Genomic DNA, 22,100 nt, shown 5'->3' on the forward strand with positions numbered 1-22,100 from the left:
GCAGGGAAGGGTCCTGCAGGCATCAGGCTTGTGCTGACACAAAAGAGGGGGGCCAGGTATATCAACCAAGTGCTAGACATGGTTATAAATGACCAGGAACCAGAGAAGTACCCTGTTAACACTAGTCAGAGCAAGGCAGAAATATGAGCAAGTTCCCACCCAGCCCTGGCCTCAGGATTATCTGCTCGTTAAATGATCGCTCCCCATCCGCATATCAAGCTTCCCTCCACCCAAGGCTCTGGTTGTGCCTTATCTCTCTGCATCCTACCTCCTCCCACACTCATCTTTCCAGGCTGCCCCAGATCAGTCATTCATCTGCAATCTCCCTTCTGGAGAAACCCAGAGTTACCAGGATGCTCCCTCCTGGTTGTTTCCATGATGGGCCAGGCAAAGGCTGGGTGCACCACAGGCCAAGCTTTTACTTATTGCCTCTGGATGGCATCCTCCCTCACTGAATGCCTGCGGCACCTATGACCCGAGGAACAAATGCTTCTCTGTAGAAGCCCACTGATGCCACAGGAATCAAACCAGTATGAAGGAACTGGCAGTGGTGCCCAGCTCTAGCTCAATGCAAGGCCTGCAGAGGCCCCAACAACCCAGCAAGCACACAGATCTGACCACCTACAGCAGCTCCCCAAGTTTCACCCCCAGCAGAACAGCACAGCAGCTCCCTGATCAGGACCAACGTTGCCTGAAGCCTTCTTGTATTCAAGGCCCAGACCAGGAGGGCCCAGGAGCCTTAGCAACCATATGCAAACCACAAAACCTCATAGCTTAAAGTTTTTGTGGCACAGCAGTCAGGCAGCTAAGTGTTTGCCCCAACCCCTCCTGCTGGGACTGTAATACCATGCTGGACTCCAAAGACATCCACATGAAGCTGTGTTACCAGGCTCAAGGCTGTTGGGTTTGTTAGGCTAGCAGGGAGAGGCAAGCCCATAAACCAGGAAAAGTTTGAGGGCAGGGAGTGCTGGTGCCATCATGCAGTCCACTCCCATGGCACACGTTTCCTTGCATCTTGCTCTAGTCCTTGGAGCTGCCTTTGGCCTAGACAGTGCCTGATAGACAAACACACCTGCACAGGGAAGGATGTGCATTTGCTCCAACCAGCAAGCAAATGAGAAGGCTAAGCCCTATGCATGATTTCACCCCAGCAGGAGGAAGAGTATCAGTGGGCAGCCACAGGGTAGCTGCCCATGCCTGAGTGCTCCACTGGGGTCTCTGTGCCAGAGGGCAGGGGGTGTGAGCAGGGGAACTGCAGTGGTACTGCTCATGCAACCAGGCTGCAGGTGCTGCTCCAGGCTGCTGCCACATGGCCAAGGAGCTAGGGGCTGTGGAGAACCATTGGCTTGGGGGTGGAATTCACCTGCACAAAGGCAGCAGAGTGGGGCTTTATGCAGGTTAACATCATCTTGCAGTAAATCAGTTGCTCCCCACTATCCTAGGACAACCAAGGTCAACAAAGATCCATCTGGCAGGTGCCATTCTGATCCACACTCAGCTTTTTAAAATAAAAGTGGGGTAAAATCAAAGCCAGAAGCTGAACTACAACAGGGCACTGCATTCATGCTGCAAGCAGTATGCTTAGCTTCTCCGGTCCATGGAGCCCCAGGCAGTAGCAGAAGCCTCCCCGGTGACCCACGGTGATGTAGTCTGAGGTCCAAGCTGTGGAGAACTGGGGAGTGGGAGAAGGGCTCGGGTCTACCAAGGAGTGCAGCTGTTGCTGAAATGACTGCTAAGGGGGAACAGAGAAATACAGGAAAGAAATGACTGAGCCAGTTACTGCACAGGAGGGAAAAGGGCCTGGAAATAGCCCTCAAAGTGAATCATAGGTCAGGACTGACATCGCCTTCACATAAGCTGTCTCAGACCAGACCTGGGGAATTTTATTGCTTAACAGCAACCTTCTCAAGCCTGGAATCCAGACTCCCCGAGTGATGCCAATCTGCCATTTAGAAGCAAGGAGCGGAGCCAGCTCTGCGTTACACACTGGAGTTACTGTAAGCAGTGCATGGAGGGCAGCACTATTCTCTATTATTAATGCCACTGCTGAAGTCAGTTTTAGTCATTTCAGTAATGAAACACCAACCTTGGGATTAAACGCTTTGTAGCACAAGAACTGGCGTCTGTTAAGGCGCATGTCAGGAAACCGGCCCAACGGTAGCCCACAGATGTCATTCCACTTGCTTAGCTCCATGCATTGGTGTAGATCCCTGATCCCAGCTGGGCAACGCTACCTCAGACCCTCACCCCCAAAGGGGTCTCAGGCTTGATGCCTGGCTCATGCTCCCCAGTCCAGCAACTGCAAGTACTTCATGTCTGGGTGGGTGGAACTGCAGGCTATCTGCAGATTTTGCGGCAACGGCTTACAAGCTGCAACCTCGGAGCTATTCTCGGAGCTGTTCTCTGCACCACAGCCATTTCCAGATGTTGAGCTGCCTGTGACTGAACCTTTTTGAAATGCCTCAAAATTACCATTTTGTTTTAGAAAGAAACTGCTTTATGGTTAAATCCATGCACAGCTGGCGGGGAGAGAGGGGGAACTCATGCTGCAGCTTTTACAAGGACTCTGCAGGTTTTCCTCAAAATTAAGCAGCAGGGACATGGAGGGATGGGCAGGAACATGGGATCCAGAATGCATCCCAACCCAGCAGCCCAAAGAAGCAAGAACTTGGAGGAAGTTCAATGAAGGCCTCCCTAAAGGAGCTTACTGTGTGTACGTATTTGAGTCTCACAGTCTGATGGATCAGGGTCTTCTTTGGATGCATTTACCCAACTCCAGAAAAGTATGACCACTGGCCGAGCTCTGTCATGCCACCCCCACCTTGAGGTTGGCATAGTTACAGAGTCAAATATCTCCTAAGGGGAGACCAAGAATTTGGGAGTGCCAGGTCCTCCACAAGTGACATGTCCACACTTTGATATAATGAGATATTACAATCCGAATGATATTCTATAGATCTTTGGTACCAATTGATGCCTTCTGTACTAGACACATCAATATTTTACATGGTTTAGAACCAGCCTAATCTGCCTAAATTGAAACTTGGTTTTGCCTCAAACTTTTAAGGTTAAATTTGGTTTGCATTGAAATGCCTCTGAAGAGATCAAAATTTGGCCCTATCTGCCACCACTATTTTTCAATGTTCCCAAATAGTCGTCATTTACAGCATGCAGGTCAGTGTCCATATCTTAAAAAAAAAGGATTACTGGAATTAGAAAAGGCTTCAGAGAAGGGCAACAAAAATAATCAGGGCTATGGAGCAGCTGCTGTACTGGGAGAGACTGAAAAGGCCAGGACTCTTCAGTTTGGAAAGGTGGTGGCTGTCAGGGGATACAATAGAGGTCTATAAAATCATGGAGGGTGAGGATAAAGTGAACAGGGAGCTGTTATATGTCAAATCCCAGAATACTAGTACTGGGAGGAACCCACTGGAGTTCTAAATTATCAGAGCAGGATTTTTATTTTTTTTTTAACAGAGCACAGTTGACACATGTTGCTGCTACAAGAAGTTGCAGAGGCGAACAGCGCAACTGGGTTCACAAAGGGATTAGACAAATTCATGGAGGCCATGTCCACTGGAGCTATTAAACAGAACAATCAAGGATGCATCATCTGACATTCCTAAACCAATGATGCTTGATTCCAGGAAAGGTATGACAGGATCACTCAAGACATGCCCCATTCACGCACTCTCCCTCCGAAGAGCCTTCTACTTGCTGCCATCAGAAACGGGCTACAGGCCTAGGTGGACCATTGGTCTGACCTGCTACGTCACTTCTGACATTATTACAATACCCAGGGTTCACAGACATTCAAAAACCAGCCAACTCCCCCATCCATCTACATTCCCCCAGCCACCACCCTCTCCACCCCAAATAAAAGTTAACGTGTACAGGGCTGTCCAAGTCATTTAAGTTTAATATTAACTGTTTGTGTCCTGTGCATACAGCAACCTGTGGAATCCTCACAACCATGCAACAGCCAACAACTTTTTTTGCCAGCTCTCACCACACAAAATGATCAGCCACTGAGTTAATTCCTGTAGCAGAAACAATGACCAAGCAATTAAACGAACAACATACTTCTAATTTTCTAAAATAAAAAAAGAGCGAGAGGACTCTCCTCTAAAAAGAAGAGGCAGACTAGTAGTGAGGTTCAAATATATATACACAGCTCAGATCACACCGGAAAAGTAACTAAAAGGCGGCTTTTAGAAGTGGAAGCTTAAAACATACTGTCTACCAGAGTCTTTAGTTTAGCAAGTGTCCGCTGTTGCAAGTTCCAAGTGCAGTGTCCATAAGGGGGCCTGAGGGTGATAGCTGTAGTGACGTTCTCCCACACTTTCACAAGACAACATGCTCATTGGCTCTCTACTGAACAGGGCCCAAGAACCAGATCCTCACCCAAGCCAAACAGCTGGACTCGCTGCATAGCTTGAATGAGCATCCAGCAGTTGATTTTGAAGACACAGCAACACACACTGCATTATCATAGGGGAGGGATGAATCAATACAAAAGTCAGTCTACACACTACAAAAAAGTGCGTCATGGGTAAGGAGACTCAACTAGTCTGGCTCTTTCATCTTGATCCATGATTTCATTTAGAGAAAAGTCACAAAGGGAAATCAGAGGTACGTCGCCCAAAGGAAATGCTACTGAACTTGTACTTGTCTGCACCACTACATTTTAAAATGCCTTTTAAAATGAGATACAATACACCTGCTACCAACTCACATCGTACAAGTTTAGGAATTACAGGAGTCTGTACAGTACCTAGCTGTTATGATGCTTATTTCATTTCACTTACGTCTTATACTTGTTTGCAATGACATTTACCAGTCACAGAATTCACGGAATTCATTAAGAGACTCATTATTTACATCAAAATATTCAGCAGCACGATAGAATAGAAAAGAGCTGAGATAAGAGATCACCCTAGTGTTAACCTGAATTTGATCAGTCATGCTTCTATCTACAGGATTATTGCTTGCTTAGGCCCCAAATCTAAAAATAATAAATAGGTCTGGGAGTCTCTTTCCACTTGCTTTAACCATTCTGAACCTGTTCTCTGTAGTGCTGGTTGTTATATACAACAGAGGCTTAACATCAAAAGAAAAATACCCTCCACCAAAGAGAGGCCAAGCTGTAGAAGTATCTCATTATTCTGGACTGTTAAGGCAGCAAAATATCTATCTATACCTAGGAATTGTTCAGAGACTAAAAAATCCACCTACAATAAGTATAAACATTTTGGGTACACGGTCATTTTACTTCTGCAAATTAGGTTGTGTGTGTGTGGCTTTCATTTTCTGCATAAGTCAGAGGCTAATGAGCTACAGAAACAGCACTTTAGCAAATGCCTGGAACATTAGAATTCTCTTATAACAACTTATCATGCAATGCAATAGGTTCTAAAGAGCAGACACAGCTTAAATCACACTCTATGAAATTTCCCCCTTCCATACTTCTTATATATCCTAAGTGAATGTCGTTAACACCCTATGTTCCAAGACATTTACCATTACATAAGTTCACAGAACATGGGCTACAGAAAAAGTTTTTGGTGCATTCCATGGCTAGAATTTTCTGATTTCAGCTCATTTTCTAATTTATGTGTAAAAAAATGAAAATTGTTCTATGATCCCTTAGGTCACTGTGTGTTGAAAGCACTACAGATTTATGTATCAATGATTCTGGCTTCCTCAGGGACTTCGGCACATTCACCCCACTTTGTACAAGATCCCTGAGAACTTATCAAAGCATCAGCACTTCACAACTCAAAACAGCTTGTTCAGGTGCTCAGCTCTACAAGAAGCTCAAGCGAGTTTTTTGCTGTTCTCTGTATTGTGCACCAAGGCTAAAAATTCTAAGATGAGCTTCGCAGTCTTCCTGGGCCTTTCCACTACCACCGAGTGTCCACAGTTTTCCAGAATATGCACATGACAGTCAGGAATGGAGTTTGCTAGAACATCTGCTCCAGATACATCCAGGACCTAAGCAACAGAAAAAAAAGACACCAGTAAACGTTCAAAGATAGTTGAATCAAAACTTACAGACTCTTCTGGGGCCCTGCTTGGGCACCTGGCAGGTTTTACACATCCAAGTGGGATACCTGGTCACTCCAAACTGCCTTTCTTTCCCACCTCAGATTCTGAGGAATAGCTCACAAAATTATCCATGGCTTCTCCTATGTTGTTTCCACCATCTTTACAAGCCATGCTTCATAGTGGAAATAATTCAGGCAGTGCCACATAAAACTAGACTGGTTACAATCCTGTTTAAGCCTTGCTGTCACTGTCAAGGCAGCAGGCAGATAGGTATATATTACACAAAATCATACCGCTCCCCCATCCCACAGCAGTTTGTAACCACACTTCTAATGTGGCTTAAAGACCAGGGGAAAAACTGTGTGCATGTATCATTCAGGGACAGCATTCCAGGACTGACAGTAAGCGCTCAGACAGCATTATTCTGCACCCAGCAAGAAGTGAAGCTGATCATTTCCACCACACCCACTCGCACTGATTCCTTACTTAAGCCCCTTCTCTGCTCTCCTCCCAGTTCCTTTGTCACTGAGTCTCCCCACCACTTTACAGGATCCACAAGTCCAGAAATAGATATGACACTGGACAATATCAGCACATGCAGATACAGCCCTCTGTAGCCCCTGCTGGTTGCAGATCTCATCAGCATCTCATGGCAACCCTAGGCAGAGCTCAAGCCCAGCTCCTTTCTCATCTGCTATCAGCATGAGCTCCAAAAGCACCTTCTCCCATAGACGCTCTGGCATCTCTCCCCACAGGGGCATCTACTCCCCATCTTGCTAAGCCATCCTGGAAAGTGGCATTGGGACTGTATGAAGAACCCTGTGCAGGTGGCCAAAAGTGAGGAAGCCAGCCTGGATGAGAAGGATCCTAACCTAGATGGAAATGACTCCAATGGTAAATGCAGACTAAGGTTGGAAGGCATCAGAGCCCCAGCCCACAGAAAACCATCATAATAGGTCCTTTCCCTAGTGACATACCAATGCGTCTCAAGCTCACCACTCACTTTATTTTAGATCCAGCCTTTAGATCCACATGGCTCCTAGTCACCCATCAGTTCTGTTCTATGTTAGTCCTCCCCCAGGATATGGCTCCCAGTTCCTTCATCCATCTGCTCAGGGCTGCTCTAAGCCAGCCTTGTACCCCAAGACTATCTGGGGGCCTGCTCAGGTCTTCATTCAAATTAGGGCAGCCTCATAATTGTGCTGGCCCAAGCCCTGCTTCTCAAGGCTCTTTACAGGATGTGAAAAGCAGAAGGCAGAGAGCACAAGGGCCCTTGGGTGGGACCAGGCCAGCAACTCCATCCTGGCATGGGAGGCCCCTAAGCAGGAGGTATTCCCTGCCACCTTTCTGCCAACAGAGCAGCTTGCGGGAGCCATGGCACAGGGAAAAGCACTACTTCCCCACAGTTCCACCCCACCCCCACCTCAGCTCTAATTCTCCTCTCTTTACCCACACACATCTCTATCTGCTTCAGCCCTATTGCTCCCTCCTTTACATCTCCTTGCTCCGCTCTCCATCTTGTGCCTTTCTTTCTGCTGCCCACCCACTGAACAACGTCTCTCTCGTTGCCACGACAACTCCTCATTTGCCTTAAATTCCTCTCCCAAGCCCATGTCTCTCAAGGAGCTCTCCATCCCTCACTTCAGCTGCGACTGCTCCCTCTCCACTGACAACCACACAAAGAGGATCAGAGCTCTCGGTAGCCAATGCTCCATCCTGATCTGCTCTCCCTGCCATCTCCCCTTCCCTCCCATCCATCCCCTGCTACCACCCCTCAGAGACAGTACCACCTAGCTGAGCTGACTGTGCCCTGGGGCAGACGGGGAGCTTGCATGGTTGCAACTGGTCTGGAAAGCACTGGGCATGTCAGGACAGCCGGGTAAATCAATCCTGAACTAACATGACATTCCCCTTCCTAGGTGCTATCTGCTGTGTGTGCTCATGCTGCATCCATGCATTTGGGAACAGCCACAAGCCTCATGAAAGCGCACAGACATTGGAGTAGGAATAAGTACCTGGTCTTGTTTTCCCCAGATGACCTGCGTCGGGGCTTTGATCTTACTCATGTTCTCATGAAGCTTGTATATGGACTTCTCATCAACAATATCCAAGAACACTTTTCAGCAGGAAAGAGACATTAGTCTGACATGTGGAATTCACTCTATTCAGTGCTAAGCCATCAAGCAGGCCAAATCACATTGCACCGCGCTGCACCGCTCCTCCGGCAGGCTCCCTGAGAGCTCAAGGAGGGGACCTGCCCCAGTAAAGGAGGCCTTGGCAGGGCTGGGGGATGGAACTAAAGCAGGACAAAACCCTGCAGGGCTCACCTTGCAGTGGCTCCTTTCCACTCTATCCAGCAGGGAGTTGGTGCTCACCCCCCTGCAGAACCACATAAAGGGCTTACTTACAAACTTCCCCTGTATCCCTCCCTGGGAGGCCAAGGATCCTTTGGGCTCCACCATGGCAATTGCCTCTGGCACCACCAGCATCAACTAAAGCTGACTGATGATTAAAAATACCTTAAAATAGGCAGGGAAAGATGTGTCCACACCAGCCAAGGTGAAGGGAGCTGCTATCCCAAGCCTGGGAGATGCAACACAACCCCTGTGGCTTCCTCTCATTCTCTTGCCCACTCCACCACCCCTCCTCTCCACCCCTTACTTCATCCCCCAGGGGAATAACAATGGCTCATGAACGTGAGGGCAGTGGGAGCAATCCAAAAAGAGGAGCCAGGGCTTGGGAAAGCTTGGTCCCAAGGAACTTGGAAAAAGCTTTGGCAGGACTGTTCTGGAATTACTGCTTGCTTAACAGAAGAGGCCCAGGGCTGCAGCTGAAGGGGTGACCTCTGGAACATGTATTGCTTACTGGAGTTGGCCCTGCCAGCTCACATGACTGCAGGAGAGGGACTGGGACACAGAAGAGCATCTGGAGTCACCATTCAGAGAGCCATAGGGCAGGGAGGAGCAAATGTGCCCTATGTTCCCTCTCAGCACTGTCCCAGCCTTTCCACCTGTGGCAGAGATCCCCACCCTGTGAAGTATCCTCTGCAGGGAAGCCCTGGTGGCGAAGTAACTAAGCCCCCATTGTGCAGGGCAGCAGAGGAGGCTGGATCTGAACCCAGACTGAGCCCTCTGGATGCCAATCACAGACACACGCCCAAGAGAGCTTGTGGCAGGCACTCAGGGGCAGACCTCTCCCACTTACATTTGCGGTAGAATTCATTGTGGGGGATGCGGACGTCGACGAGGCCCTGCAGGATCTGTAAGGAAACAGAAGCACATCAGGGCAGCTGATAGGATGCGCTGCATGCATCCAGCGTAGGGCCAGGCTGGGGAGACAGCACAGGGAGCAGTCTCCAAGGACAAAGGATGGGTCTGCAGGGATGGTTCATCCCCAGCACGCGAATGCTACTCCCTCCAGTCCTCCTGCCCATTACATAATGCGAGGTTTTGTGATACGTTTCCAGGCTGTTGCAGTAATAAAGAAATGAGGCTGCCTCATGCTGCTGTAGAGTAAGACAACAGCAAATGAGTTGTACAAGCTCTAACCCCTCATAAAGGGGCTTCTGGCCCACAGGACAAAGCACCTTTTTATGCTGGAAAATCAAAATGTTCCATCAAGCCAGATGGGTGCTCCGAGCAGGCTGCCTTCACTGTTATTGCTAATATAACATTTCCCTTTGGTGTTACTTTACATTTTCTCTTAGCTGATAATCTACTCATCCCAGACTTCCTAAGGAAAATCAGCGTAATGGCGAACCTATCCCCAAGTTCCTCTATCCTCACAATGGAGCAATTAACATTTCCTTTATACTTGCTAAAAAATGAGCAAGCAAGCAATCCTCTTCCACGCTGGATAAAACCTGTTGTGTTTATTTAGCGTTTCCTGCTATCTATCTTTGCTAAAAGGACCCAGAGACTTCCCACCCAACTGCCAGAGAATTTCAAAGTCTTCAGCATGGAAATATCAGGTTGGTCATGCTGGAAAAAAAGACTGGGAAAGCCAAGATTAAAGGGCAAGTGCAAGAATTACTGGGTGAAGTACTCTGCTCTGCATTATAGGAGTGGTCAGACTAGACGATCATAGAGGACCCTTCTAACTCTACACTCCAGGGACATTAGCAACTGTAGAAAAATATTCCCCTCCTATCCACCATTCTTTCTGCCAAGAGGAATAACTCTGCCAAGGATGGAACCACTGCAAAGGCAAGAGAGAACCTAGGCCCAGCTTCAGGAACACCCAAGTCATTCTACCAGCAAGAGCTTCTGCAAAAAGTTACTTATAAAATAGGTTTTATTTCTACACAGAAACCTCCCAATGTTTCTATGAAGTCAAAAAGGGAAGTGATATTTAATATTCGTAAAAACCATTATCAAAATGCCAAGCAAGTCAAAACGAATGAGCCAGCTTCCATTACTGCTCTTTGCAATTCAATAAAATGAAATTAGTCATAAATAATGAGCCCCTTTGTCCTAGAGATTCAATTTCATAGGTGCTCAAAATGCAGAGGAACAGATATAATGGTGAAGCCTTCTAAAATTAATTCAGAATACAAGGGGAGGTTGGGCTCTGTCAGAAGTCTCACCTTGACCCACCCCACCTTGTTAGGCTTTTGGTTTCTTGCCTGGAGCATGAAGACCAAATGTCACAGGTTCTCTTGCAGCATACACTCCGAGGTATACTTTGTCTAGGGTCATACAAGAAGGTACCAAAGCTCGTCTTATTTAGACAGAACTGCAGCACTGAGTTTGAACCAACATAAAACCAGATTTCTTGCCTTCAAGGATAGTTTCAGACTCTGTTTGAGGGGACCAGCATGGTCCCCACCTGGTCAAGGTTCTCTCTTCCATCCTCTAAAAGTAGTCATCCTACGCAGAGAATTACAAAAGCCAGGCTGCAGCTCACAACACGGGCTTCTCAGTTCCATCACCAGTGACACTACAGTTGAGTTTAAAATCCTGTTGTTCTGGGGGAAAAAACGAGATTTCTCTCTGAATGTGTTTTCTGGCTCATGCCCCCTCCTGGCCAAGCCTGTAGTGATTGAAGGAGGTTAATAGGGGAGGATTTCTTACTTGTTGGGGTACTTTAAAGCGAACATAAGAACAAAGTTTGAGCATCTCAGCCATTTCTTCAGGGGTTGATGGAATTAAAGGAATCCTGTCAATGCGCTCCGACTCTTTCAGCTCCCGCAAAAACTTACGGAATTTGTTATCCGTTGGATATGGCAGACCTGAGTAAAAGGAACAAGACACACACCCATGTGTTAAAATTCAGAAGCAATAACAGCACAATGCAATCTAAAGTAATAGCACTCATGTTTCTGTCTAGAGGACACTACATAAAGGACTCTACATAAAGCCTCTCAACCTCATCACAATGCACAAATGCACCTTATTGCCGGGATTCTGGAGGAAGATGCAACTTCCTACAAAGTCCCATGATGCTTAAGATGAAACAGTACAAAGCAGAGTTAACGAAGCTCCTGTTCTGCCATGCCACCTCCTTGTTAGACCTGTACCATGGGAGCCCCTCACAAGTACAGCCTATCAGCTTTGCCAAATTGCCTGAGAAGTGAACAAGTGGGAACGGAAACCAGACAACCTCTGTAATTTGACAATTAAACTGAGGTTCTGCTCTCCATCTGTTGGGCAGACTTTGAGATGTTCCCTTCTCTAACTTTGTAGACCTTTTTTCCATAATAAGGCCCTGTCAAAAGAACCACAGTGTTCATGTGATGGACACTATCTCTTCCACAAGCCCCCCAGGTTACCTCCTTTTATATAAAGTGAATCCCATACCCAGTTTCATCCATGAAGTTAGAACCATGGTGATGGCAATGCAGGGACAATATTCATGAAAAGGACTGACATTTAGCAGGGGGAAACTCCCTTACCAATGTCAGAGGTTAATGTCTATGGCCTAACCCCCTGCACACTTTTTTTTTTTTTTTTTAAATCAAAAAAGAAAATAAAGTCCCCACTTATAATATTTACCAAATAATTTCCCAGTTCTCCCTGCTCACCACTGCTTCCGGGTGCCAAATGCCTCCCAAAGACTAGGCAGAGAAATTGTCAACTTAGTCAAAGCCAAGAGCCTTTGATGCACTAAAGATGCATTCCATGGGAGAAGACAAAAACAGCAGCAGGAAAGCCAATGTATTCAGTTGAGGGCATGGAAGGAGAAAAGGGGAACAAGGACCTGTGAGGTATAGGGAAGGTCAAGATAGACATTGTTAAATACTTTAGGTATGTCATGCACAGAAACCTGATAGGTGGAACAGCTATGCCACAAACGGCGAGCGGCTGGAATGCCTGATCACAGGCAAGCAGGCTGTTTGCATTTTGCTTTCTGTTTTTTAATCCTTTTTTTTTTTTTAAATAGTTCAAATTGCAGCAACATCCAGAACCTCTCCTAATGATGCGGCAGCCACAGCAGCCTATATCCCAAAATGAAATGTCAGACAGGGCATATCCAAAGCACCCAGACTCTTGCTTACTATCCATATCTTTTGCGGTGATAGGCGTCTAAACAAAAAAAAGCAACAAAAAAACAGCACCGAGCTTTACATAGAAAATGCAGAATCAATGGCATGAAATGTTCTTTTGGAAGGTGAGAAGTCAGGATTTAAACATTTTTTTGTGTATGCTTGCAACCAGCTCTACATCAGAACTCTTCAGTATAATCAACAAGTCACGTATTGGGAAAATATCGGATGATTTAGCCAGAACCTCTCCTATATCAGATGCCCAATGCACAGATTTATTTCCATTCCTTTCTTTCTCCAGAGCAGACAGGTGGTAACCAGGTAGCATTCCTCTTTGCCTCAATATTTATTTTTTTTGTCTAGAACCTTTACTTTATTGGCTGGGAAAGGGATGCCGCAGTTGCTATGCTGAGTACATAACAAAGCTCCCGCTGCACAGACTCACACCCATTTGCAGCATTTAAAATCTAGGCTTATACTGAACATTTTGGCCAGCCACCAGGATAGGAAATGGAGGTGGCAAAACACAATGTTCTATATACACCAGGTATTTCATACATTGCACTTATTAAGGTTTTTTAATGTCATGGTCTCCAAACAGATGGAGCTGAGGAGTGGTCTTTGTAACACACCGGGGCAGAATCAACTAACAAACTTACCCTCTAGGCATTCAGAATGCACAGGAGCTGGTTCTCAGCCTCACTGATGCTGCCCTAACACCACTCTGGGCCTGTAAGGCTGTTCTCAAGCAGTGGAAGTGGACTCTATGCCTGCTTTGAGACACTTTTACACTACCAGAGAGCTGCAGAGAGGTCTTAGCCTAAGTGAAAACCAGATCAGAAGGGATGGGACAACCCAACTGAATTCCCTTGTACGTTTTCAACAGAAGTTTCTTGTCAAGTCACTTCAGATTAGGGTGACTATATGTCCTGGTCTGGCCGGGGCAGTCCTGGATTTCAGAGGTTGTGAAAATTAAAATGAACGCCCCAGGTGTGGAGGCAGAACAGCAGGAGCTATGAAATAGGAGCTCTGGCAGGCAGCAAAACTGCCCTAAAATAGTGGTTAGCTTGATTAGTGGAATGACAGTTAATACGAACTGTTACTGCACAGGAGGCTGTTAACGCCTATGATTTCATAGACACTAGGGCTGGAAGGGACCTCGGAAGATCATCGAGTCCAGCCCCCAAAGTAAAGCACACTGTGTCAGTAACAGGCCAGTCAGTCCCTACAGCAGCAGAAGAGACAGGGTCCTGGATTTCACATTGTCCCATATGGTCACCCTACTTCAGATTCTCCCGTGACCTTCCACTTTCCTTCATCTCAGCTGCTCATATGCAAGCCATATGGCTCTGAGAGGCTCTCATTTAGAGCAGAGAAGCTGGGTTAGACTCTCCTGAGGTGCCCAACAATTAATATTGGCCTGTTGGCAGTAAGTGTCACCTTCAGACTCTGCCACAATCCATGATGAATTTTAAGTCAATGCTGTTAAGAGAGGTCTCAGCCTTTTGTCACATGATGAAGATAAAAGCAAAAGCGCACATTTAAGGATATATTGGTTGCATACTCATTCCCAAAATAGGCAAAGATTCCCTGGGGAATTTTACCAGACAAACTCATTCTGATTACAGCAGTAATCCTAAAACTAAGCCCTGTGCAAGTTTTGAAGATGAAAGGGGCACACTTGAGGTGTTAGTTACTTCCAAATATGTACAGCAGCTCCCCAGAACAGCTGCAACTTGCTGATCTGTAAAAGCCAGTGATGATCTAGAATTGTCTTTCCTGGAACTGTAGATCCTACTTCACTTTTCTAGTCCCTTCTCCTATCTGCCCTGCCTCCCTTACAATGGAAGGCAAAGGTACTCTGCCTGAAGATGGTTTGTCAGAAAACCCCACCTTGGCATAACACAAGCTCCAAGCTTGTATAAAGCAAGGATACTGCCATCTCTTCTCTTCCTTTGCAGGAGTCACCTTCTTTACTTTCCTCATCCAGAACATCCATTGCAAATGCTCCATTTTCACAACAGTTCACCACTCAAGGACAAAATCCACAAATGAGTTTCTTTAGAAACAGAGACGGCATTTTTTCAGCTAACACTGAGCAGCACAAGTACAAAGGAATGCATTGTTCTGTACACACATCAGTAACAAGTTAATTAAAAAAAAATAAAACCACCTTGAAACTGAGGCCAAACATGGAAAAGTTCCACCCTGCAGGGAGCTTAGCAGAGAAAGCCACAAAAAGGGCTGCTTAGGATGGAGACTAGAATGTAGCCTTTGCTGGGTTTATATCACGGTCTATGTAACCAAGTGCTCTGTGTTTCAGGAGCTCATGTACTTTTTCAAGCAGATTTGCTAACTACTGTGATGGAATATCTAAACTGGGTTCTAGTCTTAGCATATCATCTCCTAGGGCATTTATACACCTGCACCAGGAGTGGGGGAGGAGTGCACTTTAATTAGAGCGGCTCTGAGAGTTGTTCTAATTAAAGTGCCCAGAGCATCTCATGCATCAGTGTTGAATGAGGTTTAGCTAAGCGCCTCCACTGCCATTTTTCAGCATGGGGATGCTAATACCCAAGACACTGGAGTCTGCTGGAGTGTGGTAACTACCATGCTCCAGCAGACTTGATTAATCAAATCTGCTCCAACACACTGTAATTACAATGCGTTAGAGCAGCCTTGCTGCATGTGTATAGGTGCCCCAAGTGCCAAATACACAACAGCAACTGCATCACATTTAGCACCACCTTGAGGTTCTCTCAGTCACTGGCGACACGTAGGGGGTGCACGCGGATGCATGTGTACCCCCTGAGATCAGCCATGCACCTCCTGAAGCAACAGCTGGTGATCAGCTGCTGGGGGATCCCTCCCCCATTGGTGATCTGGTGCCCCCCAGACTCAAGAGGCACCCGTCGCCCATGCCCTCAGTTAATTCTCACCAACACTTGGACTTTGGTACACTACTCACCTGCAGGGCACACAAGAGACAGGCTGCAAACCTCTGCAGGGTACTGAGCAGCATAAACTCCTGCAACATTTCCACCCATTGAAGTGCCAACCAGGTGAAAGGGTTTTCTATTCAGCTTGATGCACTCAACAAACTGAAAGGGAAACCAGGTGTTATTAGGCCAAAGGAAACAACTGCACAGAATTAGTCACCGGAGAAAAGTAAATTAAAAGCATTCAAACACTACAGCAGATTATCCATCGGGGAGGGAAAATCCCCTATGGCCAGGGGATCCACAAAACCTCAGGATGCTTGTGTGTCTCTTTGGAACCAGAAGGAACACAATGCTTGTAAAAAGTATGTGGTACAAAGACTTGCACGTGATTCATAAGATAAACTCAGAAATTTCCAACAAGAATCTGTACCGTCAAAACCACTCTGATTTGTGGTCTGAGTCCTTGGTAACAGAAGAATTGCTTTATTATTTTTCTGCAGACAGCAAATGAGCAAAAGCTAAAAACTGGCATTGTCCCCAGCTGCCTTGAGCCTAAAAGAGTTGGCCACCACTGCTCTAGGCTGTTTTTCACAGGTCTTCATGACTTTTTGGCAGCACCTGACCTCTGCCAAGGTAGGCAATTAATGGCACATATAGAAGTGGCGCTTTGGATGACAATGTCTACCAGTGGGAACTCCACACATTATCACTGTTTTACAGTGCTTGAAAGACCAGCCAAGACACAGGTCCCTACCCTAGGGAAGTATACAAACCCAGCAGTCACCAATCAAGCGTCAGGTGCTAACTTTCACTCACTACAGACCCTGGCTAGATTTGATCTGCTAACATTTACAGCATCTGTAGGAAGTTACTAAACCTGTGTAGCTCCTTTACTCATTTAAGAGGATGTGAAACTGTCTCTAAATATAACCTGCAGGATGATCTACAGATGATGACAAAATCATACTGTTTCACTCCTCCCACCTTCAGCTAGGTCTTGTTCCTGCTCCCTCCTCTGTTCCTGTCCCACTTATCTTGATTATCTCAATAAGGTAGGAGGGTGTGAGGGGAACAGGGGGATGGGGAACAGTCTTCTAGAAACAAAACAGTACCCTACCTGGTGTGATTTCTACTGCACCTTTAGCAACTGACTCTCCATTTTAAGAGCTCTGCCTAGGAGCTCGAGAGAGACATGATGTTCCTACACCAGCAGTCGCTGTTCTGTATATGCGGATATGATGGCCCCTCCACACTGCTCTAGCAAGGTAAAGTGGCCTCAGCATAAATATGTACAAAGGCTGGAATACATTATACACTAAAGTCAAACAAGACAAGGCATAACTGTCATAGGTGAGGCACATAGGAAAGCTGATCTGGCTATGATGCCAAAGGAAATGGGCAGAACAGACTGACAGTTTTGGCTGAGATGGAAAGTCAGCGCTATTTCAGCTGCACACTCATCTGCTAGTGGGGTGTGAAGCCAAGAGGAGGCCAGGGTAATAGGTGGTGATCCTACTACCTTGTCAATTTTCACTGCTGGCAGTCAAAACAGGTTGCAGGGCTGAGATAAAGTGATCACTTTAGTTCAGGTGGGGAAACTGTCACTGCTTCCCGCATGTATGTGCATTGGAGTGTTTCCCCTCAGTCCTGCCCTCTCCCAGCCCTGAGTGATGCCTTTTTGCGCCACTCAGCCATTGCACTGAAAGGAAAGCTTTCCTTTTTCACCATCTATAGTGCAAAGCACAAGAACTCTGCTATCATCTTCAGCTCCTGTGAGCTACAGGGCATTACAACGGTGCTGGCTCCTGAAGCACCAAGTTCTGACTGTAATTTGTACATAGAATTTTATAACATTTTCAGCTAGGCCAGGGGCAGGCAAAGTCTGGCCTGCAAGCCAGATCAGGCCCGTGGCAGACTCCATTTCCCAGCAGCCCCTGCCTGTGTCACTGTGGCCAGTTTCCATGGAGTTCCCAGCAGTGGCAGGGCCAAGACAGTGCAGGGCCACCAGTACCAGCACGGGGTGCAGCTGGGTAGGAAGCTGCTCCAGGGTTGGGATCTTGCAGTTGACATGTGATCACGAACCGGGACAAAGCTGCAATCTGCTGCCCAAATGCCCCACGCAGGGGCATGCAGGCAGCGGATTGCAGCTCTGCCATGGCTCCGGACCACACTGTCACTGTGCAAGATCCTAGCCACAGCCTCGAAGGGCACACAAGAGCCTCCCAGTACTGCCGGGACTGGTCTCCATGGAAACCCTGGTCCTGTGCTGTCATGGCTTCATCTCTGCTAGGGTCTCCATGGAAACCTGCCGCAACGATGCAGGCAGGGGCTGGTAGGAAATGGAAGTCTGGTCACCAGCCGGATCCACCATTTTGCCCACTCCTGGGTTAGGCACTCAGTACTTGAAGGAACTGAGGATTATTTTTTAAAAAGCCTCAATCAGGAAGTTCCTTCTGCAGGGTGGCTTGAGCTTGACATGTTTTATATAACATAGAATGCACAAAATCCGAAAGGCAACAGTAGCCTAGCCAGGACAGAGCCGAGCTCGTAGCGTGGGACAGGGGAGCAGTAATCTGCACTTGCCAGGATGATTTCCATTGGAAATGAAAGGAAGGAAGCAACTGTAGCTTCCCTGGAATAGCCTGAAGTGTTACACCTACCTACTAGAGAGGTGCACTGATACATCAGTCTGATATCAGATCATACCAATATAAAGAAAATTAGCTGCATCGGAAATCAGCTCAATGCATCTGATAATTTGGGCAATAAGTGCCTCTGCATGTGTGCAGCCACAGCATAGCACATAGGCAGCAAGGAGCAGAGCCCAGCAGCTTGGGGGGTGCTTGCAGCTGGTAAGTCTGCTGTGGTAGAAGGGGAGGGGCAAGGGGGGGGCAGATCAATGCCCCTGAGGTGAGGGAGGGAGGAGACAGGGGGAGGTGTTGCCCAGCCAGGGCGGGGCGGGGCGGGGCACAAGACTGAGCCATGGCTTGTCTGAGAGTATGGCTCCCACCCTGCTTGCACCACAGGAGGGCATAGGGTTGGGGTGGGGGAGTTCCCCTGGATCTGTGCAGGAGAGGGCGGGCGGGCTGGAGCCAGGGCTGTGCCAGGCTCTTCTCGGCAGGGGCTGGGCTCAGGGCAGGTGGCAGCAGTGCTGGGGTGGGCTACAGCAAAATTTGGGGTGGCTGCAGCCCCATAGTCCCCTCCCAGTGCTGCTGCAACTGCCTGCCTGGCACAGCCCCGGCTCAATGCTCCATTTCAACCCACCTGCTGAGAAGAGCCAGGGCTGTGCTGGGCAGGCGATGTGGGCTCTGGGAAGGAGGGCTATGGGGAGGCTACAGGGAGGCTACAGCAAAGTTTGGGGCAACACCAGCCCCCTCTGTAGCCCCCCTCCCAGCGCTACTTCCAACTACCCCAAGCCCAGCCCCACACCAAGAAGAGCCTGGCGCAGCCTTGGCTGCAGCCCACCTGCCTGCCTCGCCCCATGCAGATCCAAGGGCACACACAGCTCCCCACCCCCATGCCCTCACAGGGTACAAGCAGCTGTGAGACCCGCCCCCTTCCTCCCACCCCCCAACAAGCCGTGGCTCAGTCCTCCATTGTACTCCACCCCAGCTGGGCAGCACCTGCCCCTGCGCCCTCCCTCCCTCACCATAGGAGGCATTGATCCGCCCCTGCCACACCTCTTCCCTCCCCTTCCACCACAACACACTTACCAGCTGCACACAGCTGTATCAGAAATTGGATTGGTATTAGCCAATATGCCTCCTTAAAAATCAGCTACTGGCATCAGCCTCCAAAATCTCTATCGGTGTGTGGCAGAAGGCCACCTCTGTTTCTCCCAGAAAACTCTGCTCTGTAACAATGTGATTAAGATGGGCCCTGCAGAGGATACACACCTTGCCCTATCTTTAGGTAACCTGAGCTGGATACATTCCTGAGGGAGGGGGGAAACCTGCTCCCTCTGCCTATGTGTCTGGCATCACATACCTGGGTGAGGGGCTTGGGCTCCCTAGGGAGCCCAGCAACCAGTGATGCATTTCAAATTTGTTGGCTGACAGCCAACAGGTGCTGGCCTCCATTGGACCAGGTAAATGAGGTCATAAGGGCGATATAAGTTAAGGACTGCCCAGAAGGAGGGGGGCAGCAGCCATGAGAAAGACTCAGAGAGAGAGGAAAGCTGAACCATCTGAAACTTGCTCTCCCTGTCAAAACTCATGATCAAGGAACTGCCTGCCTCCAGAGGGAATCTCCACCTGCCTCTGGATGATACTTGTGAGTAAGCTACCTGAGATCTAACTAGATATATAGCTTGCAGTAACTCAGATGCATGATTAAAGGCTACCCAGCCATGCCAGTTTGCTCTATGGGATTTCTCTGATATTGCTCTACCCTGTACCGTACTGCAACCCTACCTCTTGTAACCAATAAAGCTCTCCTTTGTACCTAGCATGGGAGACTTATTGGGTGTGGGTCTAGATTATGCCTTGGGGTCCCTTTGGGTCGACTGACTAAGGGAGACCACTACTTGTGTTTCTGACTGAGAGAAGCACCCCCAAGTGCTTGAAGTGAGTCAAGTACCCTCGAGGGCTACTAGGCCTGCATTTCCCAGGGTGCACAGAGCCAGAATAAAGCCTAGTCCTGTGTGATGACAGTTTTTACCCCAGGCTAGCAGGTGTGCTCCAGGAAGGGGGTTGGCCAGACATGAGGTGCCCCCAGGGAGGCACTTGGAGCCTGGAAGGTGGTCGGGCGCAGTGAAGTGGGTGGTTCAACACAGGAATACCCCCTACTGGCCCACCACACGTGCATCAGAAATTGGATCAGTATCAGCCAATATGCTTCCTTAAAAATTGGCTACTGGTATCAGCCCCAAAAATCTCTATTGGTGTACCACTACTACCTACTGTCCTTAGATTGGGCCTAAAAGAACGATACAGTCCTAAGTAAGTCCTGCATCCTTCCCAAGTGCCACTCCAGACCCCTTCCCCTGCCCCATCTGCCACTCTGATTTCTGCCCTGGCTGCTATTCTGCTTTCATCTCTCTGACCTACATGCCACTGTGCTGCCTCTTTAACCTGTCATATGCCACACACAGGGGCTGCCAGTATCAGTTGTGGCATACCGCAGGTTGGCCATCCCTGCCCCAGAAGGTAGAATAAATACAGAACACACCAGAGCTAAGGACCTTACCTCATGAATTCTTTTAACTTGCCCATTAATGGAGTAGTCGTCTAAGGATGACCGGGTAGTGCCTTCATGGCCAGGCATGTCAACACACACCAAGTGCAGATTCTTTGGCAGGAACTGTGGAAATAGAGCTCTGGGAAGTTAGTCTGCAGAAATGCTGTTATGAAACAAGGAAGAAAACTGGTGGCTGCAGGGGGAAAGGAACACCATTTCCCACTACAACCCCTCAAGACACTTGGCATGACCAACAGCTGCAACAGTGGCTTTTCCAAGCTTGAAAACGTGGAATAGACCAAAAGGAGAAAGAAAGAGAATGGGAACAGGATTATGAATGTTTGGTAAGTGAAATCATTACATGCTTAGGGCAAGACTCATTGCCCACAGAACAAGGAGGCACACACAACACTTCCCTGTCCCAGCACAGCCATGCCACCAAAGATCTGTCTTCACTGCCCTCAAACTATGACCCCAGTGTCTCCCAGACACGCCTGGGCTAGTATGAAAGTAGCAAATTCAGGTACCAGTAGCAGCACAGCCATGAGCACCAAAACTGAGAAGCTGGGTAAATCCTTAGCATGAACCAACACAGCAGTGCCTTGGCTAGTCTAAAGTAGAATCAGGTACAGCTAGAAAAGCTGCAGTTACTACATGCATCCCGGAAGATGAAAGGCAGTTTCGGTGGATCTAAACCAGGGGCGGGCAATTATTTTGAGCGGAGGGCTTACCCAGTTTTGGCATGCTGTTGAGGACTGCATGGGTAGCCCCACCCCCTAGTCACCATCTCAGGACCAAGGTCTCAATGTCTTGGGACCAATGTCCCAGAGCCAGCACCGGTGGGGCCCAGAGCAGGGTGCAGGCTGGCAGGGGTCTGTGGAGCCGGGCTGGCCTGCACCAGCAGGGAGGGGGAGCTGGTCCGGCTCCATAGAGCCCCTGCCAGCTGGGACCCCACACTCCTGCCATCCTGCTCTGGGCCCCACTGGCACTGGCCCAGGGACACTGGTGCAGGCTCTATGCTCCCACTGGCTCCGCACCCACTCACACTCAGTGTCCCCCAGCCCCACGGTACAGGTGGGGGGCAGCACACAGCCCCAACCCCCTGCTTGCCAGCCGGGAAGAAGCTGGTGCTGAGCGTGGGGAAAAGCGGCCCCTCGCCCACCCCATGGCTGGTGCCCCGCGCTGCAGGCTCTCACAGCCAGTCCCGGGGCCAGTGCCGGTGGGGCCCAGAGCAGGCACAGGTAGACCTAGGCAGGCTGTGAGCAGCTGCAGTGCAGGGCGCTGGCCATGGGGCAGGTGAGGGGCCGCTTTTCCCCACGCTCAGCACTAGCTTGTAACCCGCCCCCACTGCCAGCCTGGCAGTGGGCCGTGTTACAAGGTGGTGCCGAGTGGTGGTGGTGGGGGCAAGCAGCCCCTCCCTGACCCACTCACAGCTGGCCTGGGGCTGC

At 48.6% G+C, this 22,100-nt stretch overlaps 1 protein-coding gene across 4 annotated transcripts in view; it reads right to left on the bottom strand.

Moving 5' to 3' along the window:
• Positions 1 to 3,901: 3,901 nt before the first annotated feature.
• ABHD6 (abhydrolase domain containing 6) overlaps positions 3,902 to 22,100 on the bottom strand; it is a 45,489-nt gene continuing 27,290 nt past the window's right edge. For 3 of the 4 annotated variants that reach the window (XM_019536867.1, XM_019536866.1, XM_019536868.1), the window contains exons 5-10: positions 20,662 to 20,775; positions 15,501 to 15,633; positions 11,121 to 11,278; positions 9,253 to 9,307; positions 8,064 to 8,164; positions 3,902 to 5,994 (exon numbers count right to left, since the gene is read on the bottom strand). In XM_019536867.1, coding sequence (XP_019392412.1) covers positions 5,818 to 5,994; positions 8,064 to 8,164; positions 9,253 to 9,307; positions 11,121 to 11,278; positions 15,501 to 15,633; positions 20,662 to 20,775 — 738 coding nt within the window. In that variant the 3' untranslated portion in view covers positions 3,902 to 5,817. The other variant, XM_019536869.1, reaches the window with a different exon arrangement.

This window comes from Crocodylus porosus, unplaced genomic scaffold (assembly GCF_001723895.1).
Source record: "Crocodylus porosus isolate Cpor-Errol unplaced genomic scaffold, CroPor_comp1, whole genome shotgun sequence".
Classification (NCBI taxonomy): Eukaryota; Metazoa; Chordata; order Crocodylia; family Crocodylidae; genus Crocodylus; species Crocodylus porosus.